This window comes from Pistacia vera, unplaced genomic scaffold, assembly GCF_008641045.1.
Source record: "Pistacia vera cultivar Batoury unplaced genomic scaffold, PisVer_v2 Contig2, whole genome shotgun sequence".
NCBI classification, from domain to species: domain Eukaryota; kingdom Viridiplantae; phylum Streptophyta; class Magnoliopsida; order Sapindales; family Anacardiaceae; genus Pistacia; species Pistacia vera.
The window spans coordinates 595,960-612,040 of NW_022196001.1; the positions used below are offsets into that span (position 1 = coordinate 595,960).

The 16,081-nt window shown below is 32.4% G+C and overlaps 1 protein-coding gene and 1 pseudogene across 1 annotated transcript; both read right to left on the minus strand.

The window, feature by feature from the left end:
- Positions 1-290: 290 nt before the first annotated feature.
- On the minus strand, positions 291-3,002 carry LOC116128358 (probable disease resistance protein At1g61300). Its single transcript, XM_031414070.1, has one exon. The coding sequence runs from the start codon at positions 3,000-3,002 to the stop codon at positions 291-293; it is 2,712 nt and encodes a 903-aa protein (XP_031269930.1).
- An 8,413-nt stretch (positions 3,003-11,415) lies between these two features.
- The window catches only part of LOC116128359, a 41,108-nt pseudogene continuing 36,442 nt past the window's right edge, over positions 11,416-16,081 (minus strand).

A 16,081-nucleotide genomic window follows, 5' to 3' on the forward strand; every position in this document is an offset into this window, starting at 1 on the left:
CTCAAAAGAGACTAAGGATGTAAAAATCCTTTACAAAAGAAACCCATCCTAACCAGGAAAAATAAAAAATATATAGCACTAAGAAAAATGAGTTACTTTTAATAATACAAGATTCGGTTTACCTCATCATGATCGAATCAGCTTTGACATGGTTAATTAATTACACATCCTGCAAAATTATGCAAATAACTAATAATTAGTGAAACAAATTTAGAAAATAAAAAAGAATTAATTATAAGGCAAAAATTAATAATTCTTTAAAGAACTACTCACAAGTTTCAATTATGGCTTCAATAATAGGGCATGAACTGACAATGACGATGCAAGTCATATTTAGCATTGACATTTTCCCACTCCAATGATTCCCACAACCCTTTTCCTATCTTGATTTCTGTAGTTGCAGGCGGAGGATCAACAAAAAGAGGCAGCTTTCTGAGTTTTGGGCACTTTCGGATGTCGATTTCTCGGAGAACGCCACAATTTATTTCTTCTTTGCTAATGCTCTCCAATTCTGGCAGAAACCACAACTGCAGCTTTCTCAATTTCGGGAGAAAAATTTGTTTTTCGCTGCTACTTGTTCCTTCTTCGTCTTGTTTCTTGACATCGGGTGCTATTATCTCCTTCATCTCAAAACATGACTTGATATCAATGACTTCCAGGTTTGTCAGGCCGCTTAGCACCTTAAATGATGACAACTGTTGTAAATTTCTGCAACCATGGATGCAGAGAACTGTAAGTCCTCTTCCTCTAGACATAACATCATTTAAGCTTCTTATGACGTCGCAGTGATTCATCTTTAGACGCTTCACGTCACTCGGGATCACAACAGAACCCTCTCCTTCACTGATGTTGAAATCCCACAAGGTTACATCTTTCATATAAACATCTTTTACAGGAAATGACATATCAAATTCCGATGCCGGCGCCAGCAGAAGATTGTAACTTTTCGGTGCTTGACGTTCAGGCTCCAAGGATTTGACATACAGGTTGAAGTCATCTAGTTTATGAAAATGCCCCCCAAAAGTTTCCAAATTATTCAATCTAGCCGCCTCTTCCACCGTTTCTGCTGAAGTTTTCTTCCCCCAATATATTCTCAATTCCTGAAGACCCTTTAATTGAGATAGCTCTTTCCCTGTTGGTAACTCATCTATCTTCAGTGAATAAAGATTAAGATATGTAAGATTTACCAACTTTTCGATGCCGTCAGGGACTTTTTTTATGCTTGTGCATCGGAGGTCCAAAGTGAGAAGAGAGGAAAGCTTTTCAAGAGAAGGGACATGTTGTAATTTTTCACAGAATTGGAGCAACAATGTGCGGAGATTCGTCAAGTCGGATATAGAGCTCGGCAGAGCCTCAACTTTGGTGTAGGAAAGATTAAGAAGCTTCAACTCCTTCATGTTGACAAAGAAAGATTCAGGAATTTTTTCCACGGGATTTCTCTGTAGCAACAAGGTTGAAAGAGTTGGACAATTTGGAGACATATTTGAAGGAATTTCAGATATTTCATTCCACATTAAGGATGCTCTCTCAGGATTAGTTTCTTCCCATTCTTCTTCCTCCGGTGATTTTCTCAATTGTAATCCAGATTTTATCATGAATCGAGGACTGTCACTTGTAATATGCACTGCCATGACTCTTAATAAACTATGCATTTTCACCCATCTTCCATCACCATCACTCTCCAACAAGAAATTATTCACAAATATTTTCAGTATAGAAAGGCCCTCAGCATAACTTTCTTGAACACTCTTCCTTTTATCCACAAGTCCTACCGCAATCCAAGAACCGGTTATCTCATTCTTTGAGATTTTGAAATCTTCAGGATACAAAGCGCAATACAAGAAACAATGTCGAAGTTTTTCTTCCTTTAAACGATCATAACTGATTCGTAATTGCTTACATATATCCACTTTCTTTTGACTCAATTCTTCAAGTGCATTTCTCCGAACTTCAATGTCATGTCTTTCTTTCATACTACCAGCTGCTGTGACAATGGCAAGAGGCAAGCCGGCACATTGCCTAAGGACAGAATTTGCAATTTCTTCTAATTCTGGATCATCCGAGTTAATGTTTCCCACTTTCTCTGAAAATAACCCCCAAGCTTCAGCCGCTGTTAAAAGCTTCAGTTCGAGAACTTTACATTTCATCAAGTCGCAGACATCTATCGAACGAGTTGTTATCACTAATTTGCATCCATTTTCTTTAGTAGGCTCAGGGATCCCCACTTCCTCCAGTTTGATTTCTTCCCACATATCATCCAATATCAACACAAACTTTTTTTTAGCAGACTCTTTCTTTAACGTCTCCGCCCGGATTTTCGTATCATTTTTTTCTTTGAGAGTTACTTCGAGGCCAGCTGCAATTTGCTCTTGTAATTTAACAAGTTCAAACGCTTGAGACACAGTGATCCAAACGACATACTCAAACTTATCATGTGCATCCTTCCGGAGTTTGTTGTTGATATGTTCCATGATATTTGTTTTTCCGATCCCTCCCATACCGCAAACTCCGATCTTCACGACCTCATTTCCCGTCAAATATTCCCAAATTTCACCCATATTTTTCTTCATTGTTTCACCTATTAATGTTGTTGTTGTACGTTCCACTCCGCGAGCAAGAGGTGCCTCATTCACCAACTTCTGACCCTCAAGCTCTAAACCACTCCGACGAAGTTTCTCCATTTCTTCAATCATCTTGGCAACATCTTGAATTTCACGTTGGAAATGTTTGAGTGAGAACATTTTGGCTTCTTTCACTTTCTGCTCAATGTCTTGTGCTTGTTCAATGATCTTCTCGGTATTCTTCAACCATTCAACGACGTCAGGTTTTAGGTGTGGTGATATCACCTGCCTGGATTCTGCAGTCACTTTCTCTTCGATTCGTTGTTTACAGGATTTTAAGTCGGCCAGCTTTCCTTTGAGATTTTCTGTCTGTTCATGAATCTTCATATAATTTTTCACATATTTGCACAATGGAGTTCGGGGATCCTTGTCGGCCGCCATTGGTTCCTGGACAAAGATAACTAGTGTTACATTATTGAAATCTTTCCATCTTAATATATTCAAACTAGATTAATAATGGTGAAAATTAATTAAAAAATATATATATATCGTTATAATTCAAAGTAGAGTTTACAAGAAAAGCTGATTTTTTTATTAACCAAACAAACATTAAATTATTTTTTTCATTTCATCCAATACACTTCACCAAATTTTTTCGTTCAGCACGCAAACAAACTATCCCAATTTTCTCGTTCACCAATCTAAAAAACAAAAAACAATAAATAATAAAATAAAAACAACTGAATCAAACTGAAATTCAAATCTAACACAAACGACATAAATTCAGTGTCACGGTGTCACTGAAGGCAGTAAATGCATGGCCTTGGGGCAACTGCTTGAAACCAGAAATGGCCTTGCGAGTTCTTAAGTATCGCTATTAAACATGATTTTCTCAGCTCTTAATTTTCATCATCTGGTCTCTAACTTTGTCAGTAAATAAGCTTATAGTTCATATATAAATATTTATCAGATTTTTGAAAGAAACTGTTGAGAAATAAGATAAAATATAATAATCTGTGACTGTGCACGATCACAAAATGGTATGAGAGGAAGAAATATCAAATACATATCACGATAAGAAGATTAATTCTATGCAACTATTTGTTACAATATAACACCTTATAGGACAAAATTAATGAATAAATAATACAAATTTACAATTGCCTAAAAGAAAATATGTTGTACCTGAATTAGCAAGCTTCTGTTTCTTCGAATATTTTGTTAAGATAGGCGTAGAAAGTTAAAGAACTTGAAGTCAAGAAGGAATAGAAACAAGATCAGTTTGAATTTGTATTTCTTTGTAAAAAGTGAACAAAGAGCAACCAAAAGCAATTGGTTAGTGTATAACGAAAGAAGTAAAGTATAGGGAAGATTATTAGATGAAGCAAGGTATAAAATGGGCATGTTTGATAATCAAGTAAAGAAAAGAATCTGTGTTGAAGTACACAAGAAGAAAGCACTTTCATTTTTGTTTGAGATGGAAATAAATCTATTAATCTTCTCCAACTTCTCTTGATGTTATTCATTAATTTCCACTTCTAGCTATAGGTTATGGTCGAGCTATATAGATACCTTAGTACTAGTGAATAATCTAGGAATAATACTAGATGTACAAGCTTTTTCATGGAAATTAATGGGGACAAAATGAATGAATAATGCATATAAAAAACCAATTCAATAGATGACTAATGCGACAATAAAAGAGTTATATCACTTCAATTTATATAATAACATCATCCGATACAAAAATAATACACTTATAAGTATTTACGATTACACTTTTAATTGTTATCGTTTTACTATGGGTTGTGAATTGAACATATATAAGAAAAGTTACTATTCCAATTTATGACAAAATTATAAAAGATAATTATTACTCCCTCTGTTTTTATATAAAAGTTATTTTAAGGATGTTTTATTTTTTCAAATTAAAAGTCGCTCCTTGTCTTGTCCTTTCTCCACTTTTCGTCATGGCCCACATCTCCTCGGTCTCTCTTTATCTTATCTTATCTCTTCCCCTCTTCTCCTCGCTTCCATATTTTCCATCGCCCACTTCTTCTTTCTCTACTCTGCGTCTCTACTTCTATCTTCTCTCTCTTTTTCAGAACAAAGTTTAAAGACAGGATCCCCGACTCATACTTTACCGGAGGTCAATTCTTCGACTTTAAGGAGCCACGTTTCGCCGAGTTGCTGTGTGGAGTCGAGGGGTTCGAAGGCGTAAATAAGACAAATGCAAATTATTTAAATATGCAGCGGGAAAGTTTCCCACCTGCAAAATCAAGGGAAAAAGTTGGGTGGGAGGGACAAATTTTTTTTATTAAAAATCGTGCCCAAACTTAAAACGACTCTTATATAAAAAATGAGGGAGTAATTTTCACTTATCTTTTCCATTGGTTAATTTTGGCACCACCAACCTACAAAAGAGGAAATAAAAAGAGTTTACTTTTAAATTAATACCTCACATGTCTCAAACTTTCAATCAATAACATATTTATTAATTTAATATGATTATATTCTTACCATTTTTAGATTTGTAAACGCCATACTTAATTTATTTGTTGTTGTGATTTTTTTTATCATTAATAAGTATTTTTTTTTTTTTTTGGTGTTTTTTTTTATTTTTTTTTTTATATTTTTTTTTATTATGTTTTTTTTTTTAATTAATAATAATAATAATTTTTTTATTTAATTAATAAGAATATTTTATAATATTTTTTTTTATTGTTTTTTTGTTTTTTGTTTTTTTTTCTTTTTTTTTTTTTTTTTTTTTTTTTTTTTTTTATAATATTTTTTTTTTTTTTTTAGTATTGTTTTTTTTTTTTTTTTTATATTATTATTTTTTTTTTTTTTTTTTTGTGTTTTTTTTCTTTTTTTTTTTTTGTTTTTTTTTTTTTTTTTTTTATGTATTTTTCTTTTTACTTTATTTTTTGTTTTTTAAATCGTCCTTATTTAAAACTTAATAGTGAAGTAGTTCTCTCACAAGATGTCACGTGACCTATTTAACAGCTCAATCCTATACCTTACTGTTGAAGCGGCTTTTAACAGCCTTACAAGTGAAGTAACTCTTATATGTGACACACAACCTAGATAGATGCATGGTCACAAAACATGCGGCGAAAGTGCATGCTTCAGTTTACTTGGCCACAGGACACGTGTCAAGAATTTTTGTCTTATAATTTGACCATATAACATCTATAATTATCAATACTTCTTTCACAAATAAAATGTCTCCTCACAACACAAACTAAATGTTACAAGAACAAAATTATTGGATAAATCGACTTACGAATTATTTTCCTTAAGCAAATAATTATACGTATTGATTTTCACGTAATATATAAAGACTTTCCTATAAAAATAAATAAATAAAACAAAGCAAAAAAAAAAGAACATTCTCAGTATGATCTTTCTACAAGTTGTCAATGGCTGTTAAGGTGCAAGTCTACAACCAAATATAAAACTATATCTGAATAGTGAATACATTAAACAAGTATGGGAAATCTGTATTGAAACCAGCAATCAAAGACTGGGAAAAGATATCCGGAATTGAGTCAATTGAGTCGTATGTAGAAGTGAACAACTTAAACATCAATGGCAAAAATCACCAATTGGTCCCAACAGAAGTATGTAAATAATTATTTGGCATTTTATATAATAATGCTTATAATTTGTAAATTTAGTTTTTACTCTTACATTTGGTATCAGAACAATTTTTGAGTATTTACATACCTAATTATCATATGTTTCACGTTTATTAATGTGATAATTAATTATTAAGATGTTTTGTGTGGGAACTAATGAAAATAACTTTTTGTATAAAGCAAATCAATTTTCGATTTTGATATCATTGGAAGCCTTGTTGAAATAGGTTTCTACCTATATATTATTTGCCAAACTTGGAGTTCGGATTGTAAAGTTTTGATGATTTAAAATTTTGGGGTCGAATAAAATATTCTAGAAATGCTTGTGTTCAAAGGTTAGGGATGAACTTTTTTACTGTTCATTCCCAGTCTCACTCCAAGTGAGTGAATTTCACCCCCTGCCATAGAAATGACGGATTTTGACGCCGTTTCTAATATAATACTTAAAATTGCATGTTATGTGTTTCCATATTTTTCTGGAATTTTCTGAACAAGTTAAGTATTTATTATATTGATTTGATGATGTTATTTACATTTATGGAATGTTGGTTGATGGATCTACATGTGAATATTTTATTTGTAATTTTCCAGAATGTGTGGGTTTTTACAATTATTTTTGGGTATTTGAAAATGTCTAAATAATTATAAAAAAATTTAAATTCGGGAATATTATGTAAATTATTGAACATGTTATTTTGGTATTCTGGAATTTATTTTAATGCAATGCATGTCGTTTGGCTGACATTGATAATATGTTATGTTATTTTCTAAATTGAGAAATGCATAATATATATTTGAAATATTTACAGCTATGCCACTGCTACAATAGGAGTTGATGGATTATGTTTTGGGCCCATTTTTTGGCTTCTGCCCAGCCCACGAAAATGGGCTCAAGGAAGCAGAAATGGGGCCTAGTTTTCATTTCTGCATAGCCCACTAAAAATGGGCATCAGGAAGTAGAAATGCGTTTTCAGTTCAAGCCCTATTTTTAATGCTGCTCAGTCCACTGAAAACGGGTTTTAAGAAGCAGATTTCAGATTCCAAGCCCAATTTTCTTCTCCCATGGAAAAATTAAAATGGGTTTCAGTTTTAAGGCCCAACATTATTTTACTAAATTTCAGCCACATTAATTAATTAAAATTTCTTATTTGTAATTATAAATTGATGCAATGGTATATGTATGACATTATTATAATTTGCAACTAGTGCATTTAAATAAATAATGTCCCTAAAGGGATTATTGATTTTTATGTACAATGTTGGAATGAGATAAAATGTGAAACAATAAAATAGCAGGTAAGAAAATTTTTCATTATTTTATTGTGTAATACTTTAGTCTTATTGTTAAATATAATGATATTATGCATTATAGATTTTACATACAGATAATCTATAAAGTATAATTAACCAAGATTGAATAAACTTTGACTATAAAGTATGTCTAGTAAATTTTTTAGTGCTATGTTTAGCAAACTAGAATGATTATGATTTTTGCCCATAGATAAATTGTAATTTATTTTAGTCTATGATTGATTATTAGCATGAGTTGATATCAGTATAAAGTTCATTTTGAGAATTGGGAATGCTTGAACTGTCTAAGTCTAATGCTCATTAAAGCAAATATTTCTAAAAGCATTAGAATGCCCTTAGGCCACTAATTATTTAACAGCAGTGGATGCCCAATTCACAAAATATGGAAAGCAAATGGCAAGCACCCTTATTGAAAAACTTAGTTCAGATTCAGATTATGCTAGATGTCAAGACACAAGAAAGTCTACCTTAGGCTCCATTTTTCTCCTTACTGGAGGAGAAGTTTCTTGGCGTAGTGTAAAACAGTCAAAGACAGCTTCTACAATGGAAGCTGAAGTAGTAGCGTGTTATGAAGTAGTTTCTAAGGCATCGTGGTTGAGACAATTTAACACAAATTTAAAGGTGGTCTCATCAATAGAAAGCGACCAATAAAAATATTTTGTGATGATACAACAATTGTGCGCTTCTCTAACAATACATGCTCAGTAAATCGATCTTGTCACATCGAAATAAAGTATTTTATTATTAAAGAAGATGTTTGAGATCATCATGTATCAATTGAACATATTGACACAAATGATATGATCACTTATCTCTTCACCAAAGGTCTTTTACGTAAGGTGTATGTGGCTCATGTAAGCCATATGGGTTTATGTAAATCATTGGGTTAATAACTCTTTCTAAGACTTTGCAAATGTAAATTTGACGATTTCAATTAAAGTTTTTTTTGTTATTAATTTTGTGCATACATATAGTTTTGATAATGACAAGTGTCTATTGTATTTAAGGCAATAAAGTTGACTCAAGAATAAATTATTGAATTTTATTCTATAAAGTCTGGTTCTCACTCATTATAAAACGAACAATTCATGTAATTCATGAAAGGGAGTGTTCTTGTAATAAGGCATATACTGCCATGATTCATGACTTGTACTTTTATCGTGGATGGGATGAGCCTATTAAGAGTGAACTAAAGTTCTATGTATGGCCATACATCAAAGTCAATTCACTCTTTTATATCACATGGAAAATAATGGGCCAAGTAAGAGAATGTAAGTGGCCCATTAACTACCACTTAGTTATTGGTAGTTACAATCCACTTCCTGAGGAAAGTGGATATAATTTAAGGTAACCACCTCAGTAACTACTTGGTAAGCACTTAGGGTCCTAGGTGGTGATTATAAATTTAGGCGTTGGTTTTCCCAATTTATTGTTTGAGAAAAACACCTAGAAATCCTAAAGTGAATTAAGTCCTCTACGGAAGTGAACAACTTGAACATTAATGGTAGGAATTACACTAGGTCCCAACGGAGGTATGTAAATAACTATTCCACATTTTACAAAATAATGATTATGATCTGTAAATTTAGTTTTTACTCTTACACAAATTTCATCCATAGTTTTCTTCGTCGTCGTTTGACCAACTAATTTTGTTGTTGGTAGCACCAATCCACCAACAAAAGGTTCACCAATTACCAAACTTTCAAAGGCACCAATCTGATAATGTTCTTTCACTTATTGAATCTTTTCAATGACAAGTTGTATGGACAAAAAATCGTATTGGGTCTTGTCAAGCTCAATAACATAGTACATGCTAAATACAACCTAGTGCCTTAGTCCAATTCATATTGGACCTACATTTAAGGGTGCGTTTGGTTCATTATTTTGGATAGGATTTTGGGGATAGGATTGAATAGTTGGATAGGGTTATGATTACGAGAATATGATTTATAGAATGTGTGTTTGATTGAGTATTTTGACCTTGATATTTGTGTTAAATATTTGATTAATATATTTTTTTATAAATGATTTATTAATATAATATTTTGTTGAATTTTGTTGAAATAATGTATTATTATATATATAACTTATCAAGTTATATTTTAATAATACTAAATATTTTATTGGTAATTTTGTCACCCGTAGATATTAAAAAACAAAAACCCATATTAATTTCAAGTACTAATCCAACTGTTTAAAAACATCACATTAATACATATATGACAAAAGTACTAACTATCAACCCTTACAATCATTATTACACGTATACTCCATTAACAACTATGACATGGTCCACTGTGCTGCCCACAGTGCATTCGTTATGTTATCCCGTACAGTCGTCATGTTGTCTATAATACCTTGTTGCGGTTGACTCGGTCCTTCTCCATTTCGCCCATATTCTGCGCCGTTTTGACGACCACAATATACTTGCTCATTACTCGTACTATTATTGGTTTCTTCGAAGATACGGTCGTCCATATTGTACATTCTGATAAAATTATGAAGTACACAACATGCCATAACGATCTTCCCTTGTTTGTCCAACGGGTAATTGTTCATTCCATTTAGAATACGGAACCGTTTTTTCAAAACACATTGCGGAGTGAAGCATGTCTGTAGTTAAACAACTCTTGTGGCCCCCTTCGGTTACGGCGATAATTAGAAATATGGTAAGCCACTCGCCTATGAGGGGTGAGGAACCCATCTCTATTTGGATAACCCGCATCAACCAAATAGTATTTCCCTGTAATAATATCAGACATTTTATTTGAATTACAAGGTCTCAACAGTGGAGGTAATACGCTAGAATACGTCAAGAAAATACTTATACCTGGTGGAGGATGTGGGAATCCAGAATTAGGATCATCAATAATTGAATTTAAAACTCTTGAATCATGCGCAGATCCTTCCCATCCAGTAATGACATAAGTGAATATCATCTTAAAGTCGCATACAGCCATTACATTCTGTGACATCGATCCTTTGCGATTCCGGTACCTATCGGCAAATTCACGTGGAACTGAAGCATATAAATGTGTGCCATCCATGGCTCCAATACAGTCTTGTAATGAAAATTGAATTGTACTCATATTAACCTACTATAAAAATTAATAACACAATGAACTTAACTATCTACTTATAGCAAACATAATGAACCAGTATCTTAAAGAAAGGGTAATATTTTCTGTTGGCCGATATTTCCCATGGAACATCATTGAAGTCAGGTGGTCTGATAAACTCTGTCTTCAAATCACATATAGCGTTGCAAACTGCGGTAACATGTCTAGAGATCGTCTCACCCGAATGTTGGAAATCCTCCATCATTGTTCTGATTGTCTCGTTTTTTCCAACAATTGTTAAAAATATCATAACTTGTTCTTCCACACTTGTTGTCCTGGTTGGTTGCAATTTGCCTTGATCAGACAAAATTTCACATAACAACGTAAAACAGTCTTTCTCCATGCGGCACTTGTCATAGATCTTGTCAGGATGACCGTTGAGTACTTCCAACATGTACTGATGACCAGTTAATACGACTGTATGTCGTCGCTGATGCCCACTTGCTTCTAATGCGGCAGCAGCACAAAGTGCAATGGCTACATCTGTCATTATTCTTCTTCGTCCCTCTCATCTGTAGCACGTCGTCTTCTTCCTGTACGGCTAGACAATGCCATTTATACCTACACATTTGCAAAACATTTATCAACAATTAACAGTTGTTGTACTACTTAGCAAAATATAATAGTCAATTTTTAATTGTAATAACAATCGAAAACGGTGTTTACACATATAATATCACATAAATATGTTCATACAGTAGCGTTATAAATTGTAATTGTAATGACAACTTCCCACTAACGCATACAAAATTGTTGCCAAACACTTATGAAATATAGTGTAATCTACTTCTTGGGAAAGTTGTTATAAATCCAGTTAGCCTTTTCCTCCAGTGGGAGTTTTACGAATATCTCCCGCCACCCTGGATTTTCATATAAGTACGTGACAACCGGCAGGTAAAACTGTGTCAGTACTTGCATGGTTGTCATGATGTCAATACAATTGCTCATGGAAAAAGGATCAGATGAAGCACTAGTGTTCTCTTCTTCCCTCTCATCTGCACTGCGATTGGTAGCCCTTGATCCCATAGTCCGCTTCTCCGCAAGCTCGTCCCTCAAGCTGAAAATGGCATCCGCAATTGATTGTCTCGGGCTGCGTCTGTGCCTACTATTTCTAGCTCTTCCATGGCCAGATGTGTTTGACCGTTTTTCCCCTATCGTTCGATCAGGATCAGGTTCAAACTCACTATCATGCATGGGAACCGCGTCGGGATTGGAATTACTGGAGGTCTCCACCGGTTGGGATGTAGATGTGTATGCATATCTTCCAGTGGCAGTTTGCTTCTGAAATATTATTTCATAAAGCTCTTTATGAGGAAGTCCCTTGTGGTAAAACTGTTGCGCCAGTGGGTTTTGCTGGTAAGTTAAAAGAATAATATATTAATATTTAGCAGTCCAAAAAAAATGTGCACATTTACGGTGTCATTGAATAATATTAGTTAAAAAATATAAAAATATACCTTGACATATTCTTGCCACACCTCAACGGGACACGNTGGGTTAATGCCGAATTGAATCCTGAAGAGACAGAGCGCTTGATCTATGATAACTCAGATGTTTATAAATATGGTGATGGTAGCAACACAACTGCGGGGTACGACAGCCTCAAAGACCACGTATTGGAAGTGCTCGACGACGGGAGATGATTATTGCTGCATGATCTTACGATTATATCTATTCCTATGGACTTCGTTATCCAATGAGACACTGTCACTGTCAGCGCTTGAAAATTTTTAAAAATGATTTAGCTGTAGCTTCATGTATAAGTAATTTTAATTTTGTTATTGTTTTTTGTTTGCCTTTCATTTTCAGATCGTAATGTAATACAAATGAACTTGGTTTTGTGAAAGTTATTTACTGCCATATATGATATATCTGAGTTCTATGAAAACCCTGCACCACCTTTGTCCAGAAAAGCAGGAATCAATGATTATCTTCGGTCAGTGAAACTATATATACAGTATATTATACAATATTATGCCCAGATGCAGATAATTTTTAATTAGTTTATGCTAGATCAGAGGTTGGCCCTGTGCCGCTCTGCAGTTGCTTAAAAGAAATGTAAAACAATTCTACTTGCCATGAGAAATCATTCATGCATGCCTTCTCTTGATTATAATATTATCACAAGGAAAAGTACATATTATCGACAATGTGTGAACTACTATACAGACAAACACTTGCCTCGCAACTAACATAACCTTTTGCAAGCATAAAACACACAAGACAGACTCCACAATGACTAGACAACCTTTTATCTGGTAAGATACATGAACTAAATGTAGATTAAACAGCTTGTTGCCTAGCAAAATATACTTTAAATTGAAATTTTGTTATATCAAAGTACAAAACATATGTTATTTTAGCTAATTTTTCCGGTTATATATTGCAATAACTGACTAAGAATGGTATTAAATGTACCGACTACCTATACAAACTTTTTCTATAAAAATTGATGTGATACTATTTTTTATTGTTATATTATTCGTCTATATTAATCAGTATTTATTGAATTGATTTTGAATACAAATTCATTAATTCATTTTGATTACATCATATAAGGAGTTTGTATATTTAGTATTATTTATTTAATAATATATAAAAAAAAAGTTTTATGCACATTGTTACAAAATTCTTATAAAACAAAATTTAATCATTTATTACAAAATATGTAATATTTTTCTTGTGATAGGAAAGTTCTGAAAAAAAAATGGAGACAAAATTAAAAAGAAATTAATTATGGAGTCCAAAGTATGACATAAAATTGAAGATGTCATGACGTAGAAAATAACCAGATAATTTCAGAAGCACTTAGGTTACGTTTGTTTCGCTTTTGGGAATACTATTATTAATATTCTTAAAAAAGTTAAACAGTAAAATGTCATTATTTTCAAAATATTATTCTATATTTTTCAATTTCTTTTAAACTTCCTAAATTTGTTAATTTCCTAGTTAGTAAATACGCGTTTTATACGCGAATTATATGGCTAACCGTATAATTCGCGTATAAAACACGTATATACGTATTTTGACAATGGCTGCCGAATTATTCGCGAATTATTGGAATATCCGTATAATTCGCGAATAATTCACGAATTATTCACGAATTATTCGCGAATTATTGAAAAAAAACAAAAAAAAAACTGATCCAAACCAGTAACAGATCTATGACTGTTAAAACAAAAATCAATGACCCAAATCGAACTTCCTGTGTCAAAACACAGACCCCCACATTCAATAATAGATCCAAACCAGTAAAAAAAAAAAGAAAAATGAAAAGAGCAAAAAAGAAACTCTCTTTACTGAGAAAGACAAAAAAACAAAACCAACCCATGAGTGTTTGAGTCACAACGGGGCTATAAAAAAACGCAAGAAAGAAAAAAGAAAAGAGTGAATGGATGGGAGAAGGAAGAAGGAAGGTGGAGGATGGATGGGTTGGAATTGGAGAGATTAAAATAAAGAAATGATGATAACGCGTTGGTGATCCGAGAAATGAGAGTATAAAGCCGCGGAAGATTCGAGAAACTGAGTCTTTGTCAAAGAAACAGTATCGTTTGGTGTCTTTTAGAATTTAGAAGAAGAAAGACTATAAAAACAAATCTAAATTGCTGTTGATTCTCTTTCACTTTTTACTGTTCTACTTTTAATCAAATTATTGATTATTAAATTAAAAATAAAACTATTACCGCATGTCCACATGACTTCACTGTTCCATTTAAAAATAAAAATTTACCGTTTTCAATATTATTGACTGATGTCAATTATCAATATTTATTTATTAACAAAATAAATATACGTTTTTTTAAATTAAAATCTTGGTTATTGTTCTTAATAATATAAAATGGAATTTGAGTATATTACTCAAAAGTTCTGAGTTAGAATCTCTACGACTACTAATAAAGGATAATCACTGAAGATTTATCTAACCGTTAACTTTATGGTCTCGAAAAATTAGTTGAGATACGTGTAAACTAATTTAGAGTCCAAATTAGTTTACGCATATCTCAACGAATTTTGGTTTTGTTATGACTTATGTGTTTGATTTGACACTATAATGAATCTTGGCTAAATATTGTGTTTGAGTCTGGAGACTATAATTTGAATATCAGTTATATATTGAGTATTTGTGTTATTAGTTAATTAAATACTTTGCATTTGAAATGCTATATTGATTTTAACCAGATAGTCCATAAAAATGTTAAAACTAAGATTGATATTGCCGTATTTTTTAAAACGTATTATTAATAATGTACCGTATTAAACCCGTATATACCCATACCGTATTTTTTCCGTATCCGAATTTTATGACCGAACTTTTATAAACGTATTTTTCACCATTTACCGTATTATACCCGTAAAATTCTCGTACCGTTTTTTTACCGTACCCGTATTTACTAACTAGGGTTAATTTAACTAAACACTTTCAAATATTTTTTTTTAGAAATTGCAAAAACACTCCGACCACCTTTCGGCGGTGGTGGCCGGCTGTTTAATGGGTGGGTTAGGGGTGTTTTTGTTAAATTTTAATATTTTATTATAGGGGTGTTTAGTGAATAAACAAATATAGGGGATATTTTTGTTAATTTTTAAATCTTACATCGTAATACCTACCAAATTTAACTTTTTTTAAAAAATTATTTTAAAAACTATCAGAATAATGAACCAAAACGAAGTCTAGAATTAAGACCAGAAAAGAAGTGAGAAGAGGATCGGCCCCTACCCATTTCATGGTTTTGTCACAAAAATGAAGGACCTCGAGGTCCTCAACTACAAAACAAAAGACGGCAATATCATGTGCTTTACCTGTAGTAATTGTCTTTGGGGCCATCAATGAAATATCATCGAGAGCCACTTAATTATAACTTAGGCAAGAGTCGATTGCACTGACAATATACGAAGCATTTATGTGTTTGTCATGGGGCATGACTAGTTTCGTTTTATGCACCAAATTCTCTATTCAATTATGGCTGTTAGAGACAAGTCTATTTCACGATGTGAAAGGTAGACTAGGAAGTTTTCATACTATAGATACATTTGACTGACTTAAGATAATTAAAGTCAAGCGGACAACATTTATTTGTTTAAATATGATGTACATGAGTCATTTAATTATTTATAATACAGAATCAATCATAGGTACATAAAGGTAACAGAACAAGATGAACTTAATTAACTTTCATTAATCACTTGCATCAACTGATTATAACACGTTCGCGATCTTCTCTTCTGTTTGAATTTTTAATTATATTTTATCTTCTACATCATACATCAAAAATCAGTATTTACTTAATTAAAACTTTTTTTTATTTTTTTATTTTCTACCCTTATAATTCTTCTATTACTGCAGTCTTTATTTTAACTTGTTCGTAGAAAATCCAGACAATGAATTATTATTTTGAACTTAATTTTGTCGATTTATATATGTTACAAGAGTTGAACAATTTAGAGGAAT

Coding starts and splice junctions, on each gene's coding strand:
- LOC116128358 (XM_031414070.1), bottom strand. CDS start 3,002: ATGGCGGCCGACAAGGATCCCCGAACTCCATTGTGCAAATATGTGAAA.